This window comes from Brachyhypopomus gauderio, chromosome 7 (genome assembly GCF_052324685.1).
Source record: "Brachyhypopomus gauderio isolate BG-103 chromosome 7, BGAUD_0.2, whole genome shotgun sequence".
In the NCBI taxonomy this organism is placed as follows: domain Eukaryota; kingdom Metazoa; phylum Chordata; class Actinopteri; order Gymnotiformes; family Hypopomidae; genus Brachyhypopomus; species Brachyhypopomus gauderio.
Window position 1 is genome coordinate 1,672,084 of NC_135217.1, and position 20,972 is coordinate 1,693,055.

At 41.2% G+C, this 20,972-nt stretch overlaps 1 protein-coding gene across 4 annotated transcripts; it reads left to right on the forward strand.

Moving 5' to 3' along the window:
- Positions 1-5,849: 5,849 nt before the first annotated feature.
- On the forward strand, positions 5,850-17,785 carry LOC143518391 (uncharacterized). 4 transcript variants are annotated; one of them, XM_077010852.1, is made up of 14 exons: positions 5,863-5,984; positions 7,036-7,107; positions 7,692-7,760; positions 8,366-8,998; positions 10,088-10,318; positions 10,433-10,626; positions 10,808-10,843; positions 10,989-11,013; positions 11,231-11,319; positions 15,064-15,088; positions 15,302-15,532; positions 15,612-15,800; positions 15,902-15,926; positions 17,249-17,785. In XM_077010852.1, exons 3-14 carry the CDS (start codon positions 7,736-7,738, stop codon positions 17,253-17,255), a joined length of 1,710 nt encoding a protein of 569 aa, XP_076866967.1. In that variant the 5' UTR covers positions 5,863-5,984; positions 7,036-7,107; positions 7,692-7,735; the 3' UTR covers positions 17,256-17,785. The 4 variants fall into 4 exon arrangements, with proteins under 4 accessions (XP_076866970.1, XP_076866967.1, XP_076866968.1 ...); XM_077010853.1 differs by having other exon boundaries at positions 5,869-5,984; positions 7,036-7,052; XM_077010854.1 differs by lacking the exons at positions 5,863-5,984; positions 7,036-7,107 and adding an exon at positions 7,126-7,573.
- Positions 17,786-20,972: the final 3,187 nt, after the last annotated feature.

Consider the following 20,972-nt stretch of genomic DNA (forward strand, 5'->3'; position numbering starts at 1 on the left):
TTGTTTTTTTAACCGGAGTCATCTCTTTTAACGCTATCAGGTAGGCTAACTGATTTGTATTAGGCTAAATTTAAACATGGGTCTGTGGTGGGTGTTGCGTGCAGAGCGTTGAGGAGCGATTTCAATTGGAGGATCGAGCTCTCTGTCTGAGATTTATTATTTATTATTATTTTTTGCTGATGCTGGTCCAGCGTGTCATGTGCCAGTGATTATGCCTCGGCGTGCCAGTAGTGGCACGCGTGCCATAGGTTGCCGACCCCTGCTGTATACTGTATGCTTCTCTGCCAGAATGGCCAAACTGGGGAGCCACCCTTCGAGTCAGACACTAACAAGGTGGAGGTGGGGTACTGGTATGGGCTGGTATCATTAAAGATCAGTTGGTCGGTGCTTTTCAGGTTGAAGATGGGCTCAAAATCAACTCCCAAGCCTACTGCCAGTTTTTAGAAGACACTTTCTTTAAGCAGTGGTACAGGAAGAAGTCGGCATCTTTAAAAAATATTTTAATGCAGGACAATGCTCCATCACATGCATCCATGTACACCTCTGTATGGCTAACCAGTAAAGGCTAGAGGTGGGCGGATCGATCCAAATATCGATAATATCGATACCAACGCTGGTATTGATATTGAACAATACTCGTGTAAAAAGATCGATACTTTAGCTTTTTTTCTCTCACGCACGCACTGACAGCTGTGCACACGGATTCATCAAAGTCTCCTCTGTCTGTAAGAGCCAGAAATCTGTCGTTTATGCAATATTTACTGTAATTCGTACTATTTTATTATTTATAACATTCCTTTATTGTTAGAATTAATATTTGTAATATATTATTTTTCTATACATTTTGGGATTTTTTCATGTAAAAATTCTTAAAATATATTTTTTTCCACTGATCGAATGACGCAAAAAAACGGCGAAAAAGCAAAGATCCACGAATTATTTTTCAAATTAATATCTTAAAAATTAGCACTGGGGTCTTGGGTTCAAGTCCCTATCTGAGTGGAATTTCCATTTTTTCCCCGTGTCTGCGTGGGTTTCCTCATGTGTCTCTGGTTTCCTCCCACAGTCCAAAAACATGGAAGTTAGGTAAACTGGCATTCCCTGACTAATTCTCCCTGAGTGTGTAACTGTATGTCTCTGTTCAATAGAAAAGCAGGTGTCTGTGCATGAATGTGTGTGTGCTTGTATGCCCAGTGGTGGGTGGTGCTCTGTCACTAGGGTCTGTCCTCTCTCCACTTCATACACCCATTCAGTCCTCAAGGGGGCTGTGGCGTCTGGTAGAGAGTACGCTGTATGTGATTGGTTGTGTAAGACGTGTACCTGTGTTAAAATTGTAAAGCGACCTTGGCTATCTTGAAATGCGCTATATAAATTGAACATTCATTCATTCAAAAAAGATTTATTTTCCTAATGTTAAGGCAAACTTTGTTTTGTTACTGTTCCCTTGTTTCTAAACAAAAATATTGATTGTGATAAAGTATTTTGTTGTCACATACAATGTTTGGAGAAATTGTATCCTAGATTTTTTGGATCCTTTGGATCTATGATCTATTTAAAAGTATCGGTATCGGTATCTGCGATATTGGATTGGTCCTGTATTTACTTGGTATCGGATCGATACCACAATTCCCAGTATCGCCCACCTCTAGTAAAGGCATTAAAGATGAAAAATGAATGATGTGGCCTGACCTGAACCCAATTGAGAACTTGTGGGCAATTCTTAAACAGGAGATTTACAGTGAAGGAAAACAGTACACCTCTCTGAACAGTGTCTGAGAGGCTGTGTTTGCTGCTGCACAAAAAGTTCATCACAACCTGTTGAAGAAACTGACAGACTCCATGAATGGAAGGCTTATCACTGTTATTGAGAAGAAGGATGGCTATTCTGGTCAATCATCTGTTTTTATATGTCAGAAATGCTTATTGGAAGGATTTAAGTTGATTGTTTACAATTCTTACTCGAACAGATGAAAAAAAAGTGACGTGAAAATCGGTGCTTTTCATTTAGCTGCATAATAATTCTACACAATAATAGTTCCCCAATAATTGTGCACATATAGATATTCTCCAAAGAAAACCCAAACTTCACTTTTACTTTCTGAAACATTCATGTTTGAGGTTTATTGACATTTTGGATTAACAGAGAGCACTGTAATTGGTGATTAATTGAAATAATCCTCAAAAATAAGACTTGCCTAATAATTGTACTGTAAATATATTTTTCGTAATAACAGAATATATTGGTAAAATACAGGAAAACACTTTTTTCAATACATCCGCTGTGAAAGTGTAACTTTGAATAATAAGAATCCGTTATTTTATAACAGGATTGTAAATATTTAAGGTTTTTGTGTGACAGTGGGTGCGGCGTGAAGGACGAGACACAAATCCTTGTTACAGCGAACGTCACTTTATTAATGTTGCGCAATACAGCGCACATGAAACATCAAACTAACACTTAACGTGTAGACTTAGACAACGACAAGCACAGGACACTGCGCGAGCGCACATTAAATAGGCAAGACACATTAGCCCCACGTGATCACGAGACGATTCACAGGTGAGACTTATAAATCACACGACAAAATCCCAACCACGTATATCCACTGACGCAGACAAAGCACGTGGACAACGTTTACACACGCCCAAAAGGGAGGGGCCGGGGTCCTCAACGTGACAGACGCCCCCTCCAAGGGCACTACCCGTCCCGGGGTGCCAACAGGACCGAGTGCCCCGAACCCACGACGATGGGCGGATCCGACGCGCTCAGTCCTGCGTCTGGGAGGTGACCGCCCTTGGTGAAGCATCCGCCACAGACTGCCTAGAACACCCTCCCTGGGAAGACGGGGGAAAAGACGGGAGACACATTAAACGGAACAGAAACAAACACACAGACTGGCATACTCACACACAGAGGCACAAACGGGAACAGGGGCTTTGGCAGACACACGGGAAGACTGACGAACACTGGCACAGACAAACACATAACAGGCGCCAGGCTTCGCGCCAGGAGGAGAGCGAGCAGGGGAGAGAGGTCTGGAGCTGCTGGTGCTGCGTTGGGCAGTCCCCCGGTGCAGCGCGGCGGGCAGACGTGCCCGGTGCAGCGCGGCGGGCAGACGTGCCCGGTGCATCGCGGCTGGCGGACTGGCCGAGCGGGCCGTGTGGGTGGTCCCCTTCGGTCTCCATTTCCTCCTCCTCCTCTTCTCCCCGGCTCTACTCCATGGACTGCTCCGGGCTGCCACCCCGGGAGCAGTCCATAGCACTGTCGCCGGAGCGAGCGGAAGAGGGCGTCCGCCTCCCTCTCATGGTCTCCGCAGACCTCTCTGAGGGGGGAAGGGCTCTCTTCTTCCCCTGTAGTATAGGAGCCCTCGTCTTCCTTACCCTTCTCTGCGGTGCGAGAGGAGCACACGGGCGGAGGGAGGTAATCCTCTTCCTCCGATTCCTCCTCCGACTCCGCCTCCTCCCTACCGTAGTCCACGGTGGAGGCGGAGTCCTCCGGAGGGTATGCCTCTTCCTACTCCCCTCCACCGTAGTCCACGGTGGAGGCATCATACAGAGAGGGAGGGTAGGCCTCTTCCGTGTCCTCTTGCTCCTCATCCTCGGAGTCCACCTCCCCAAACTCTCTCTCTGGGGTGGACTCGGTAGCACCGAAGACGCAGGAGCCCACCCTCAGAGGCGAGAGAACGCGGGATGGAGGGGAGTGTCGCTCCCTCCAAATCCGTACCGCGCCCTGGCGGAGGGACTCGGCCAGCTCAGGTTCCCTCTCCTCTAGCCGCCGGGCTGAGGCCAGCTGGAAGGCGCACACCGGGTCTTCCTCTAGTCGTGCCAGCGTCGGCGGGTTCTCCTCCTCTACGAGCACGCCCTCTGGTGGCGACGCCTCGTAGAGCTCGGGGTTACTCACCCGTATGGGCGAGGGATCCCTGGAAGGAGAGGGGTGCTTCTCCTGCCACACCCTTACCGCCGTCTGGCGGTATTCCTCCGCCAGCCAGGGAATAGCGGTCTCCCAAGCCGCGCACAGCATATAGGAGCACTCCGGGTCTTGCTGGAGCTGCTCCATAGTCGGCATGGCCGGACGGCGTGGAGGGGAGGAAGACGTGCGGTGACGCCGCTTGCTGGGGCGCTGTGCCTTCTTCGGCCGGGTTGCGTAGCCTGGCATGGTGTCTCTCAAAACGGCTCGTCGTTCTGTGACGGTGGGTGCGGCGTGAAGGACGAGACACGAATCCTTGTTACAGCGAACGTCACTTTATTAATGTTGCGCAATACAGCGCACATGAAACATCAAACTAACACTTAACGTGTAGACTTAGACAACGACGAGCACAGGACACTGCGCGAGCGCACATTAAATAGGCAAGACACATTAGCCCCACGTGATCACTAGACGATTCACAGGTGAGACTTATAAATCACACGACAAAATCCCAACCACGTATATCCACTGACGCAGACAAAGCACGTGGACAACGTTTACACACGCCCAAAAGGGAGGGGCCGGGGTCCTCAACGTGACATTTTGAGCATTGATTTAGTAATTATCAGTGTAAAACACAGACCACTAAAGTTATTTTACATTTTTCCTGCTCTGTGTTTATTAAAAATTGCAGAATTGTTGTTTTATGTTGTACAGTAAGCAATAAATCCATTATAAAACCTAATGAAAATCACTGCACACGCTAATTATCATTTTTCATTGTTGCTGATATACGTTATTGTATGTTAACTTGGTCTTACTGGATTCAAATCTTGCAAACTTCTTACAATATCAAATCAAATCAAAATCAAATCAAATATATTTATTTAGTCTGGGGGGTGTCCAGACTTTTTGCAGTGAGGGCCAGATTCCGGTCTACGTGTGATGGGAGAGTGAGATATGGAGTGAGACTGCATTGTATACTGCCATCTTCTGGTGAAATGTAAAACGCTGTGGTGAACATTTCAATGTGAGCCAGTGAAAATGGGAATGCGGTCTGCACTTTGGACACCCCTGCCCTACACAATCATATCTTTCTCCTATATTACTGATTTAGAATGTTCTGGTTACAAGGCAGTTTGTTTTACAAGGGCTGAAACCATTGTTGTTGTTGCTTTTGATTTAAAGTTGTACAAAACAGTAATCATTGTACTCCTGAAAATAGTGAGATTAAATTAAAGAAATCTTTCAGATCTTATTCTGCAATCAGACTTGTTTGATTTGTAATTACATTAACAAAGTATATTCTTCAATAATTAGACTTGACATTAGACTTTGCAATAATTATATTGCAATTTAACTCTTGTGTATGCATTTGAAGACACATGCACATTTTTGTTCCTTTGCCTCATGTTTCTGTTTAAATAAGTATCATTATCTCTGCAGTCAACATTTACAATCAGGGTCAGCTAAGCAGTTCTTATCTTGATGATGCAGCTAACTACAACCTTAATTTTAGCCTATTTTTCCCATTAATTTAATATATTATTAAGACAATCCCTTAACATAACAGGAGCAAATTTAATGGTGGTCATTGTTTTTTTCCTTTTTGGAGATACTCCACAGATCTTGCTGTATTTTTTAGCAGATACAAACTGCACCAAATTCTCCACTGAGTAATGAAGAGAAAGCAGACAGTTCTACAGAACCATCACGTCTACACTGCCCCTATGGTTGTCTGACGTGAAGAATTTCTGATATGCTTAAGGCAAGTGTGTGTATAACTTCCACCAATGGTTTTCCTCATGGTTCTCTTTAATTTGACTGGAAAGATCCACAATCTTAGGACACACCCACTAGAAGGTGAGTGGAGCTTTGATAGAGCATGTTCCTAGTGGGCGTGTTCCCAGTAGATAATATTGTTGCAAATTTATTGTTGAGCTGCTGTTGGAGGAACAAAGTGTTTGTATCAGCAGTGACTTAATTGTAGCTGGGTCTGTGCTGTTTTTATATCTTTTGCCTATGGAGCCATGATGTCTCAAGCATATTGATATTTACTGCTTCGTTCATCTGGGTATGTCATTTAATATTAGGTTATGGTGTATGGGTTTTATATGCATGGTTGCATGTGGGTGTTTGTATATGGTATTATTATTAGGATTATTGTTTTTAGATATATATAATATTGTGCATGAATCTTTAGTTTAGTACTCACTGATCATCCATGTTTAATTATATCGGTCTACCTATGAACGATTCTTTACCTGAGTATTAACAGATCATCCATGTTTATAGGTAGATCTATTTATCTAACGTAACCCAATAGCACTTCATGTTGGTTTAGCCTGAGATGCTTGTAGTGCATCTCAGTACATTAAATTCCATTTCAATGTGATGTGTTCTTCTACTGTAGAGTGGGACTGCAGTTGAGGTGCTTGTGGTCACTGTGGTTATAAATATTGTGTATTAATTAGCTGGCCTATGTGGTTATGGTGACTATGGCCAGGGCTGGCGTGCCCTATACACCCTATACACCATATACACCTATACACCCTATACACCTATACACCATATACACCTATACAACATATACACTTATACACCCTATACACCCTATACACCAATACACCCTGTACACCCTATGCACCTATACACCCTATACACCATATACACCTATACACCCTATACACCTATACACCATATACACCTATACAACATATACACCTATACACCCTATACACCTATACACCATATACACCTATACACCCTATACACCTATACATGTATGCTGCATAAGGCCTCATGTCTCCCCCTCACACCATGTATATCATAAGAAGATGAAACAAAACTAAAAGTGAAACTACTTGAATGTTTATCTTATTCCTCAGCCACCAGTGTTGTGAATTATAGGATACAAATTAGTAATGTGATGGTGTTATGGTCGATGAACTAGAAAAATTGTAATATTGTCTTAAACGGTACACATGCATTATTGACATGGTAGCCTATGTTGAGGACTACAGTAGAACATGAACCATGTGCACCACACATTATTTTTTTTTCTTTCCTGTTTGGTCAGATACAAGATTAACTTGTTTTTCTCTCATGTGTCTTTCTCATTACAGCTCTGACAGTAACTCAGGTGAGTGAAGAACTGTGTCAGTGCTACCTGTCTCACTCCCAGGTGAAGAAAGGTGGTAAGACCCAGTCACATGGTCAAATCAAAATCAAATCAAATCAAATATATGGTCACTTACCTGCCTTTATCTCCCCATGTCTGTGTGTGCTTTATGATCATCAGAATAATGACAAATTCACATATCAGAAATTTACTCACGAGTTCTGTTTTGTTTTAGGATCAAACTTAGGATTTTAAACGTAGGCCTATGCCATTTTGAAATTTATTTTGAGGAGAGGAAAATCTCCACTTGACACCTTTGTTCCTTCAAATAGGACCTGTTTTGGTTTTGACAGCATTCATTCTAGCATGTGCTTTTAACTTTCTCGACATCCTCCATTTTCAGAATATCTTTTTATGAACTTTCAGCAGGTGTGTTGGTGGTTTGACCTCCTGACCTTTATAAGTTCTTTCAGGAGTCATGGCAGCCCCATCCTGGAGGACTGTTTCTCTCCCTCAGTAGTCTAGTTCAGCCCAGAGAAGCTGTGAGATCCTTGTCCCCAGTGCACATGTTTGTTCAGTAGAGTGCATTCAGGAGGGATTATAGTAATATGCAGAGTTTAGCAGGATACATATATGTATAATATGTCTTGTCTTGTACAGATGTAAATGCGCCTTTGGAGTTCACTCTCAAAGACACGGCAGACATGCAGAGACAAACTGCAGAAACAGGTAATGAAGACCAGTTTGGGGTTGGAGGGTTTTAGAGAAAGAGACTGAAAACCTGAATGGGTAATGACCATATTACAAGATTAAATTGTGACGCTGTGTGCTCGTCAATGAAACGAGGCGGCACAGAATGCAGACACAACTCGTCTGTTTATTTAGCAAAGCGCAAACAGCACACATAGTAAATACAACTCACACACACGTGAATGACTCTGACAAAGACGAGCACGGGACACTGCACGAACGCACATTAAATAGACGCTCTACACAATCCCCCAGTGATCACGAGACGAGCCACAGGAGAGACAGATGAACACACACACAGTTTAAGCTTACATGAATTTGATCATGTAGACACGATACTGAATCATTAATGTGCATGATTTCATCATGTTTTAGTGTAGTTTATATATATTATGTTATTTATAATGCTACTGCAAAAAGATGCAACATGTAAAGTATATCAGTTTAGGATTAGAAAAACTAAAAAAACTTTAGGAAGAAAGACCAAATAAATAAACTAATCATACTTTGTGAACCTGTATGTGACCACCTGGTAATGCAGCTGTATCATCACTCACTCATTACAAACTCTTGTTCTTAAACAGGACACTCAGCTGAGCACCACAGTGTCCATCATGAGGGTGTAGAAGGTGTGAAGGGTGAAGATGAAGGCAGTGCAGAGACGGGGAGAAAGACCAGAGCAACAGAAGAGATGAACAGAAGGAATGATGTGACAGACCAACCGGAGAACAGAGAACAACACACAGATGAGATGGAAGACCAAAAGGAAAAAGCGAAACAGTTAGATAAAAGAGAAAACGAGCAAAACGAAAGACAGAAACAGCTAGATGAAAGAGAGAAAGAACTAGGTGAAGGAGAGAAACAGCAAAAAGAGAGAGAAAAGCAGGTAGTTGAAAGAGAGAAAGATCTATATCAAAGAGAGAAACAGCAAAATGAAAGAGAGAAACAGTTAACTGAAAGAGAGAAACAGCTAAATGAAAGAGATAAACACCGAAATGAAAGAGAGAAACAGCAAAATGAAAGAGAGAAACAGCGAAATAAAAGGGACAAATGGCTAGAAGAAAGAGCGAAACAGGTAGATGAAAGAGAGAAGCAGGCAGATGAAAGAGAGAAGCTACTAGATGAAAGAGAGAAACAGCAAAATGAAAGAGACCAACGACTAGATAAAAGAAAAAAGCCACAAAATGAAATGCTACAAGAAAACACATTTTGTTTGGGTAATAAACCTCTTAATAATTATTTTGATCTCATCTCACCTCACTCACTCACTCACTCACTCACTCACTCACTCACTCACTCACTCTCCTCATTGTTTCCTCAACTGCTTCCTCTTTTATACATTTAGCCTCTCCCCCTGAGTCTCGGGTTAAACTCCTGGTTATGGCTCATCTTTAAAACAAATTCATTGTCATCAAACCAATAATCAATGTACAATTTAAACTCTTTTGAAATATGCGCACAGGTAACTTTAAATGTGATTGGCCAGTTGTTACAGAGTTAAAATTTTGACACCTTGTCTTTTCCAGGCCTTCTAGAGATTTTCATGCTCCTTTTCCTGCTGTTGTAATTACTTGGATTGCTACATTTATAACTATTACTTTCTTCACTTTCTTTACTTTGTATTTTGTTAATTGACAAATAAACTATAAAAAATTACTACTAATAGCTAGATTTATAATATTCTTACTTTGCTGCATTTTTTTCACACCTAAAACCTTTGCACTCATGTAATTTAGCACTCTGTATGTGTATATACAGTATATACCTATTAGTATGGAAAATCATGATATATATTGCATAACTGTCAGAGATCATAAGAATAGCTCTCTGATAGGTATGCTTGTTCCTAGGTGTGTGCCTGCGTGATGAGATTTGATATCTTAAATACTTTTAATGAGATTTGAGACTGGACTGTGAATTGACTATCTTCAAACAGACTAGTGACTAGTGAGTTGGGTGTTTAATGTAATGTGTTGTCTCCGCTTGCATACATCGTGCATACTACATGAGTGATCCATCTTTATTGCAGATCTGTACTTGTAGGATTCTTGGATTTTGACTCAAGGTGTTACACAGAGAATTAAGCTTTGGAAAAAACTTAAATGTTTTGCTTTCATACATCCTACTTTTGGTATTTAAAGCTACAGTTGTGTGCTGTTGATCTGTATTTTAAAACATAATTTTATATTACATGTTTTGTATTAAATACAGTACACTGGTCCTGCATGAAAAGGCATTATATAAAGTTGATGTGCATTATGTGCTGTAGAAATGAAGCCTGCAACAATGTCATCACTTGTTTACAGACTCCAAAGGGACCTGGAGACCCCATTCCAGCTCGGTCACATACGTCTCTATCATAAGTGGAAAAACACTTGGTGCTCATGAACGCTTTCTGCAAATGCTCCATGAACAAATACCAGACCTGCAGGAGGTGTCTACAGTGGAGGAGTGTGATGTCATTCTGCTGTTTTGCTCCATTGTGTCAGGGACTAGAGCTGACATTGAAGCAGCACTGAAGCTCATTACTGAAGCAGGTAACTCTGAGCCTCTTCATTGTGAACACATAAGATATTGGGCACACACTGCTCCATCATGGTTGACAAAATAAAGTCCTGCTCACAACATCAAGTCTTGCTCTCTGTCCACAGACTCTAAGCCTGCTGTTCTAGTGGTGCTCCATTACACATTTGACCCAGACCGCATTTTAAAAGACAGCAGCAGATATGTAATGAGGAAGAACACAAACACAGTGGACTGTCTGTTCTATGAGGATGAGGGACTTCTAGACTGTGTGAAGAATAAAGAGGCTCTCAGTAGAGTTTCAGCATGGATTGAGAATCAGGTATCATCACTTCAAGAGTGTATTCTTCATATTATTACATGTTATGGTTACTCATCACTTTAGTCTTGGAATTTGAACAGACATAGCAGAAAGTACCAGTTATTAGAAACTTGCAGAACTATAAATAACCTAATTGATGTGATTTTCTGTATTAAACACATTTGAATTGTCTTCATGGCAGAGATACAAAGGATCTAATCCTGAAAAAAACACAAAGGTACAGTAACATTTATGAAGTGTGATTATCTCAAATATGAGGATGCATCATATTACCTTCTTTTGTCACTTCATACTAAAGATGAGCTCGATAATTAATTCATTCTTTGTATTCTTTACATTGAGAGCATTAATTTTTTTCACAGGAAAGCACCATACAGATAAGTGAATGTAAGTGATGTTATTTATTGTAATGCTTGAACGTCTATTTTTCTGTAATGAAAATGATTGTGTTCCCTGTTCAATTTCATGTTATGCTTTTTTAACTTGTTTTCTATTAAATACAGTACACTGGTCCTGCATGAAAAAGGCATTATTATGAAGTTAAGGTACAATTTGTGCTGTTCCTAGAAGTGAAGCCTGCAACAATGTCATCACTTGTTTACAGACTCCAAAGGGACCTGGAGACCTCATTCCAGCTCGGTCTACCACAACAAATCGCACGTGTTTACATGGATGCAGCCACAAAGCCGCCAGGTTTGCTTCATGGAAAATTCATTTTTTAAGAAGCTTCATAATGGAGACATTGACAAGACTAAAGTTGTTTGCACCTTATGCAACGTGGAATTAGTTTATTGTAGGAGTTCTACAGTGGTGGACAAAGTACACAAACAATGTACTTGAGTTAAAGTACAGATACCCTTTAGACTTCTACCTGAGTAAATGTACAAAAGTATTGGCCTTCAAATGTACTTAAGTACTGAAAGTAACGTTCTATCAGTTAGACTAATTTATGTGGACAGGCTCGACTCTTTGTAGTAAAATATTTTTATATTATTAATTCTATGATAATAGTGTTAGTTTTTTGTTTATTAAAATTATCATAAGCAGAAAACACAGAAGCCATGTAATTTCTATTTGACAGGACCAAGTGGCTATGAAGTAACTTTTTGGGAACCAGCAATATTTTGGTTAAAGATTTATTTGCAAATGAAATCCAGAAATCAATCTCTTTCTATTTGATGAATAAAATAATCATTTCCTGTATTTTACTGCACCAACCAAATAGGATACAGAATAATTTAGTTATTGCAGAATACTTTAGATCAGTGGTTCCCAAACTTTTTCTGCCGTGCCCCCCTTTAGTAGATGAGAATATATTTTGCGCCCCCCCTACACCCCCCCCCCCCCCCCATATTGACTAGGGATGTGTTGAAAACTTACAAAAACAATAGGTTCACAACTTTGGTCAAACATGAAAAAAATTACCTGCAAGAAACATTTTAAATGGTTCAAGAATTCTAAATGTAATTTAAAATAAATAAGGAGATGAAATAAGAGAAACAGCAATACATATGCGGCTAGTTTGCAAGCGCAGACATCACGCAGAGCACAAAGCATGTAACGGCCAGAAATATGTGTACTGTCTCTTTAAGGGAGCGAGTTGAGCGTGCGTATGGAATATTGTTTTTTTAGCTTTCCGCCGTAGACCGAGTCAGACCACTGCTCTTTAATTTATTTCTGTAAGTAACGCATTAAATGAGCTTTGGACAACTCACCAGTTCATGTATGAACAGTGAAGTATTGCTGGAGCCCAGGTTTATTTTGGTCAACCAGCAAATAAACGGACTAAGTGGAATACCACCAGCGCGAGTATTAGGGTTGAACTAACTCCGAAAAGCAAGCAATACAAGCATATAATTAGAGTGAATAGATCTGTTTTTATGGATCGGTCACATTGTCCCCGATACCCGATCTAGAATTTTTTCAGATATTAATATCGGAATCGGTGCATCCCTAATATTGACACATGTGCACGTTTTACTTTCAAGCTCCGCGCCCCCCCTGCAATAGCTCCGCGCCCCACCTAGGGGGCGCGCCCCCCACTTTGGGAACCACTGCTTTAGATAGACTTTTAACATATGCAAAAGCACAAACTTTAAGACAGAATATCAACTAGCAGCTACCTGCTAACTGTTTTAGTACCATGCTATGCATGTAAAACCTACTAAATATAATTTGTTTTCTAACAAAGTGCGATGTTCAAATGTTCATTATTTTACAATAGCAATGCATTTAGCTGGAAACTCCAAATACTATGAACCATGGTAAAACAAATAACTAGCTAGCTACATGCCGAGTGCATTGCTAAGGCAATTTTCGGTTGAGTACTAGCAATAGCCTACTTAGCTAGCTAACTAACCATGTATACAATGATAATGTCGGACTTATTTTAACATACACACAGAAACGGTTTGCTGCAAGATATTGTTAGATTTCTCATTAAGGTAAATGACCAGTAGGTCTATTAAATTATCTTACCTCTACATGTTTCCTTAACCCTGATGAGATCCAGGCGTGGTCTACATTCTTGGGGTCCAGCTGGGTGTGGGGGACCCATTGCAATTTTTGTTAAAATAATCAGCAGATTCAGCCCAATTGCAAGTAAAATAAACAATACATATGTTAAATTAGTTTGCTCTCTTATTTATTTATTAGTTACTTTTTTATTAAAATGTAACACAATAAGGAAATCAATCATAAATCATGCTGGCTGACAGGCTGGTCCTATGGCTAGCTGCTCACGGGCTGGTGCTAACGGAGCTGGCTGCTGCTCATCCTCCTTTTCATTATCAGTATCAGACTCTGATATTTCAGAAATGTGATCCTGAAATTTCCTCTTCTGAATCATCATCAAAATCCTCTGTCTCTTCCAATATCAGCTGGAAGGCAGTCTGAACTGAGAATCGCTTTGCCATCTTTTATAGCATTTTTAGCATTTTTAGCATCATGTCCCCATGATTGGGTGAAACACACACAAACACACACATACACACACACACACACACACATACACACACATACATACACACACATACAGGTCCAGAGAGGAGGGAGGGATAATGAGGGCTGAGAGAAAAGATGCTTCTTTCAGATCTCACCCCTTTGTCTCTATAGAGATTCTTCGTCCACTGTCTGACAATATGCAATCAACCCCTGATGTGACAACCATCAAAAGTGTTGATGGTTGCCCACCCTTGCATGCCAAACACCTCTGTCCTTTGTTTGTATATCCTTTAAAGTCATACAGACGACTATCAACTACCCAACCCAATGTTGATTGCCCACTTTGACTAGCCCAGGGCCCAGTGGACCCTGGACCCTGTATGTAATACAAATGTGAAGGGGGGGGTACGGGGGGGTGGTCATTGAAAATATTTTCTGACTTATGTTGCTCACGGAAAATGAGCCAAGGACCAATGAATCTCAGTTTGAAAAAAAAAAAATTGTAGAATTTTTTTAAGCTGATTTTTTCAAAATGGGTCCCACAGACCCTTGGACCATATAAGGGTTAAATTGGATGGGGAATTTTTGGAGGAAGAATTTGTATGATACTGAGGCAGGCAGCGAAGACACTTGAAAACAAATGAGTCTTTTTTCCTCGACTACCTCAATAAAAAGTCATGGATTGTGTGGCGTGTTACAATCAGTAGATTCATCCATTTTAAGTAGGTATATTTTCTTTCAGTCTTGTATGCTGTTGCGTTACCGTTTAACTGTACGCTGATTGGTGCGCTTGCAGCGCCGTTGAACCCAACACTGATTGGTGCACGACGTGCTTTGCACTTCTTTTGTTTTGACGTTACTTTGTTGAACACATGAAGCCTGAAGTAACGACAGCTTTCGCATAATGCAGTGGAGTAAAAAGTAAGATATTTCACTTTCAAATGTAGTGGAGTAAAAGTAAAAGTTATTAAAAAAGGGTATATTTTTTATAAAAAAAAAAAAAAACTTGAGTAAATAAAAAAAAAACACAAAAAATTTACTTAAGTACAGTAACAAATTACATTTACTTTGTTACTGTCCACCACTGGAGTTCTACCAATCTGAAGTACCATTTAAACACAAAGCACACGTTTGCTAATGCTGCTGACGCTGGGTCAAGCACTGATGCAGCCCAGGGGAAGAGTCACCGCCGCCAAAAACAGGTTAAATGTACTAAATGTTGGCTTACATTTCAAATCTCATGTTTAGCTGAATAAACATGTTATCAACCCCCTTTAATGTACAGTATGTAGGCTTACAAATTCATGTTTGACTGAATATGCCCTCTTAAAGTATGTAGGCTTAAACCATTGAACACGAGTAGCCTACATTTTATTGAGCATGTTTTTTTCTTCAAGTATCAAAGTAGAACAGCTTTCTCAAGCAGTCATTGATGCATTTTTAGGAGATGAGCCCCTGGTCTAATGCACCCTAATGCATTATTTTTTTTCACAGGAAAGCACCATACAGATAAGTGAATGTAAGTGATGTTATTTATTGTAATGCTTGAATGTATATTTTTCTGTAATGAAAATGATTGTGTTCCCTGTTCAATTTCATGTTATGCTTTTTTTTTAACTTGTTTTCTATTAAATACAGTACACTGGTCCTGCATGGCATTATATAAAGTTGATGTGCATAATGTGCTGTTCCTAGAATTGAAGCCTGCAACAATGTCATCACTTGTTTACAGACTCCAAAGGGACCTGGAGACCCCATTCCAGCTCGGTCACATACGTCTCTGTCATAAATGGAAAAACATTTGGTTCTCATGAACGCTTTCTACAAATGCTCCATGAACAAACACCAGACCTGCAGGAGGTGTCTACAGTGGAGGAGTGTGATGTTATTCTGCTGTTCTGCCCCATTGTGTCATCGGCTGAAACTGATATTGAAGCAGCACTGAAGCTCATTACTGAAACAGGTAACTCTGAGCCTCTGAGCGCTTTTTTTGACAAAATAAAGTCCTGCTCACAACATCAAGTCTTGCTCTTTGTCCACAGTCTCCAAGCCTGCTGTTCTAGTGGTGTTCCATCACACATTTGACCCAGACCGCATTGTACCAGACAGCAGCAGATCTGTAACCAGGAAGAACACGACCACAGTGGACTGTCTGTTCTATGAGGACCAGGGACTGTTGCAGTGCACAAGGAACACTGAAGCTGTGAGAAGAGTTGTGGAATACATTAAGGGTATGATATGATCTCAGTGTCCCTCTTTAGTTTGTGAACGTCTTTGTTTTGTGCATGAATCAGCAGTATTAAATGGAGTTTCATATTTTTGCTCCTTTCAGAATCCAGGGGCAGATCCATCATGTGGTAAGTTACTTTATATGTCAAGATATAAGTCATACAGTCAGAATGGCATTGACATAGTATTGTACATTAATTGTTTTTATCACATTTTTACATTGTGCATTGGTTCAGTGAAGAGCAGCTGCAAATGGTATCCCTCTGTGACAAAATACATTTTATTTTGTAAAGCGCAAACAGCGCACATGAAACAAACACAATATACGTGTATGACTCAAACAAAGACGAGCACATGACATTACACACACACACACTTTATGACGGAGGGGGGCTAACGTCCTCACCCTCCTCATCGTAGTACTCGGTAGGGGCTGAGTACAAGGATGGAGGAGGGCTGATCTCTTCCTCACCGTCGCTATAGTACTCGGTGGGAGCCGAGTACCCTGACGGAGGGGAGCTCACCTCCTCTTTGGACTCCTCCCTCCACAAACTCTCTCTCGGGGGGTTTTGGAGTCATCTTCGCCGTGAAGAGCTTGAAGGACCCGACTCTCAGGAGAGAGGAGTCTCTGGTTGGGGAGTGGTGTCTCTCTCTCCACACCCTCAGTGCGGTTTGGTGGAAAGACTTCGCCATTGACTCATTCTTGGCCTCCTGTGCGTGACGCAGCAGGCTCGCACAGACAGGATCTTGCTGCATATCCAAGTTGGTCACGGAGGCCTCGCGGTGACATACAGGGGAAGAGGCGTGATGATGCCTACTGGCCCTCTTCCCCTCCTTTGCGCGGGATGCATAGCCTGGCATTTCTTTGGTCGGCTCGTCTTTCTGTGACACTGAGTGCGCATCAACTAACGAGGCGGCACAGAACGAAAATAAACACTTTTATACGTTTTATTTTGTGAAGCGCAAAATGTCTCTAGAACATCTCCTAGCTTCATGATCAGTGCACTACTTATCTTACCCTCCAGTGAGGTATTTGTAAAGGGAAACCTCATTGACCCTATTGAGCCATTCCCCATGCTGATATGATTTTATGATTTTCTGTTAGGAAAGTTTACTAAGTTGGGGAAAGAACAAGAACATTTTGAATCCTTTGTTGAAATTGCCACAATTTATTATTTCTACTTGGGGTTGTTCCCATTTCAAGATGTGTCTCTACATTACACTTCTAGGGACAGTGGTGCCCATCTATGCTCCTCAGCACAAATACGCTGACCAAATTCTTTCACTGCACAGTCTCTGTATGGCAGATGTTTGGTTTTCTCTAATAACCTCATCATTGCCTCTACATGCTGATTGGCTAACTGTTAAAATTGTGTGTTAGGCTGATGTATCTTTCTGGACTCCCTTACTGTCATGTAAGAACATGCTAATCATCTGCTTTCTCCTGCAGTGAATGAGAGAGCCACTAGCTGACATGATCTCAATTCAAGTCTCAAGTGCAGTTCAGAGGTCCATGTAGACACCCTATATGCTGCCTCATCATTTAACGCTGGATTACGACTCTCTCAGGAAGCTCTGGGAGCAGATAGAGAAGGTGTGGGGCTCCCTCAGACCTGATAAGAGCTGGAAGATTCAATCTCCTCCTGAGTTTCCATTCAGTCAACAGGAGGACCTGAACTGGGATGTTTGTACAGTACAGTTTGCTAAACACCTGAGTGAGCTTGACAGCTGAGCTTTTATGGAGGGGCTGCACGTGTTTTAAGCATATAAGATCAGTTTCTTAATTTACTGATGTTAATACCCAGTGGAAATTGCTTTAAATACTTTCCAATTAATCTGTGAAGTAGATTTCCATGTATCCTACTGCACTGAATTGGTTTAATAACCAATAATAATCAGCATTTAAAGTTCTTGGAGATCTTTGATTCATACTTCATGAAAATCATTCCTGAAACTACTATACTGGTGATGTTATAGTCTAACTATGTTACTTTGTGCTTGTATCTTGAAATAAAAAAATCATTGTCCTGATGTCATATGTTCCAAAACACACTGTAATTTCCACTTAGATACAGGAAAATAATCGGCCCTAGTAATCAACTTTCAGAATCAAAATACTTTTGTATCCAATAAATACATTAAAAAAAAGTTGGTCTCTGGCACTGATATGTATAACTGTTACGAATAACCCCCGGAAGTGATGCGGTAAGAATAAAGAAATGTGGAGTGGCAACATAAATGTGTCAAATGAAGATGATGAACATCCACAACTAGTTTGATCGTGTTTATTTTTTGGCTTTATGTCTAATCATGAACATCCACAGACACGGATGTAGGAGACCCTGGGCAAGGACAACAACTAAGAAAAGAAAGAAAAAGAACCAAAATATAAAAGCACACTAAACCTTTCACAGATCAACTAAACCCCCATAGTGTTTTTTATACACCAGTCCCGCATCTGAAGTTCATCTGCTGTCTTCATTGGCCATCAGGTCAGGACCTTGTTAAGATTATGATTGACAGCATCCCAATAATGAAAACAGAGAATCGACATCTCACGCCACGACACGTAACAATAACTGTGCACATCAATGAATAAACACAACAATAAAGTGCAAATTATGAATGGCTAAGTAACAAATGGCAGTGAGAACTAACAAATGTAAATGTAGAGTGAGGTGGAGGGAGGTGAAGATGGTAACTATGGTGAAGATGAAAGGATGAAGTTCCTATGAACTGGCTGAGGAATCTGGATGTGTACTGGGACATTCTGGTGTGATGAATCATAAGGCAGAGTATTGAGGATATGTGGGGTTGTTGTAAACTTGTATTGCCTTGTTATCTGTTTCCAGATCTTCCAGATCTTATCGTTTCCAGGGAGCCCCACACCTGCTCTGCCAGTTCCAGTTTACTGAAGCACATATCACGCATTCAGCTATAACACACTTCCTCTTCACAGAACACACTCTGCAATTCAATGCATTGCAATATTCAAACAAGCACATTTTTCCTAGTTTGACATGCTGTGTAGCAACATTGCAGTTTTAAGACTGACGTGCTCCTCACCACAAAGTTTTCTTTCATTTTATTCATGTTATTTCCTTCACTCACTCTTTGTCTTTTACAAAGAAGGTCATTATTGACTTTTATCGTTTAACATGCACATTTCATTTGGCATCATGACGATTAAGGTGTTATAATATGAGGTGTTTAAAAAAGTATCTATCTATCTATCTATCTATCTATCTATCTATCTATTCTTTAGAAAATTAGACATGATTATTATCTTTAAGTTCTGCTTCTAGGTCTGTTCCTGCTCTTGAAACAATGGAGCAGAAATCTAGGGTGACATCACAGGCTTTCACATCATCCATCTTCTACAAGCATAAAGTTTGTTTGTGGAGATTACTAATAAAGTCATCCTAACATCTTATTGTAGTCTTATTGTAGATTTTCACGATGGAGCCCTGGCCAAGTATTGAGTGTATTTACTGTACATACTTTTCAACAGGCCAACATCTCTGAATTAAAACAATTTTTTTCAGTTGGTCTTACATAATGTTCTAATTTTCGATAATTAGTTGTCATGTCTGGCTCAATAAAGTTGTCATGCCTCGCTCCACATCTGCCTGTTAGTTTTGTTGTTTTTTTGAGCATGTGCTAGTTGCCCATTGTAACTTCTCCATGTGTTCCTTTTTAAATCTTCAGTACACATGCCTCATGTCAAGTGTTTGTGGTCGCTGATCTTTGTTTCATATGTTTGATGTACATCTGAGTGTTCTTTACGTTTGTTCATTTTAAACAATTTTGTATGGTTTCCATTTTGAACCATGTTCAAATACCTAGCTAGCTACATTTAAAGGGATTTTTCTAATTCAGTCTCATTCTATACTGAGACACTGTATAACACAACTCTTGTAAAACCTAAATGGAGATCTACACTCACCGGCAGCCCCGTCGACATGAAACTTTCTTGTCCCGGGCCCCAGCAAGACTGTCAACGGGCCTGCTCACCGGCCACTTTATTAGGTACACCTTACTAGTACCGGGTTGGACTATGAATGTATTTTGAATGTGAATGTATTTTGTGGAATCGTTTTGAGACCTCTACCCTCTGCCACTCGTGCCTACAGCACTTGGGCAGCTGAGGGAGGCGTGGTTCTTCACCAAACTAGATCTTTGCAGCACCTACAACCTCATCTGCGTGCGGCCTCGCCACGGCACCCTCGGTATTCCAGGCATTCATAAACGAGGTCTTGAAGTCATTTTTGGGTAAATCCGTTGTCACATACATCGACAACATTTTGATTTATTCCAAGACCAGGGACCAACATGTTCATGACGTGCGAGCAATCCTGAGCACTCACTTGCACAACCACTTGTACTGCAAACTCAAGAAGTGCAAGTTTCACTTCTCTGAGGTGAACTTCCTTAGTTACATCATAAGGCAGGGCTCCATATGCATGCAACGCGGAAAGGTGGAGGCGGTGATAGGATGGAACTGACCCCAGATGCGCCGTGAGTTCCAGCAGTTTCTAGGGTTCGCAAACTTCTATCGGCTGTTCATAAAATCCCTGAGCTCCATAGCTAGGCCCCTCACTGATCTGCTCCATGGAGGAACACATGAACTGAAATGGGGTGAAGAGGCAGAGACAGCATTTAAAGCGCTTAAAGAAGCCTTTGTGTCCGCCCCTATACTGCAGCAACCTAACCCTGCCTACCCTTAAAGTGTTGAAGTAGATGTAGGCGTTGGAGCTGTACTGTCCCACAGGATGAAGAAGAGAGGCTTAAAACCTATAGCATACTTCCAGGCCCGTTGACAGTCTTGCTGGGGCCCGGGACAAGAAAGTTTCATGTGCCCCCCCCCCCCCCCCCCCCCGCGGGTAATGACGTAATCGCAGTGGCACCGCCCATGCGCGAGGGCCTCACGCGCTGTCGATTCGCGAGGTCGTGCACCTCTCGAAATTTGTAACTTTGCGCGCACCGCGCTTCAGCGCAATGAACAAAGTTGTGTATGCAGGGTTCATACACCTTTATAAGGTGGAATTAAATCACTTGTACGTCACTTTCAAGGTCCATTTCAATATTTTCCAGCACGTTAAACTTAAATAAGTTAAATATTTATACATATACTCGAAATGATTCGAAATAATTCGCTTTTCATCACATTATTT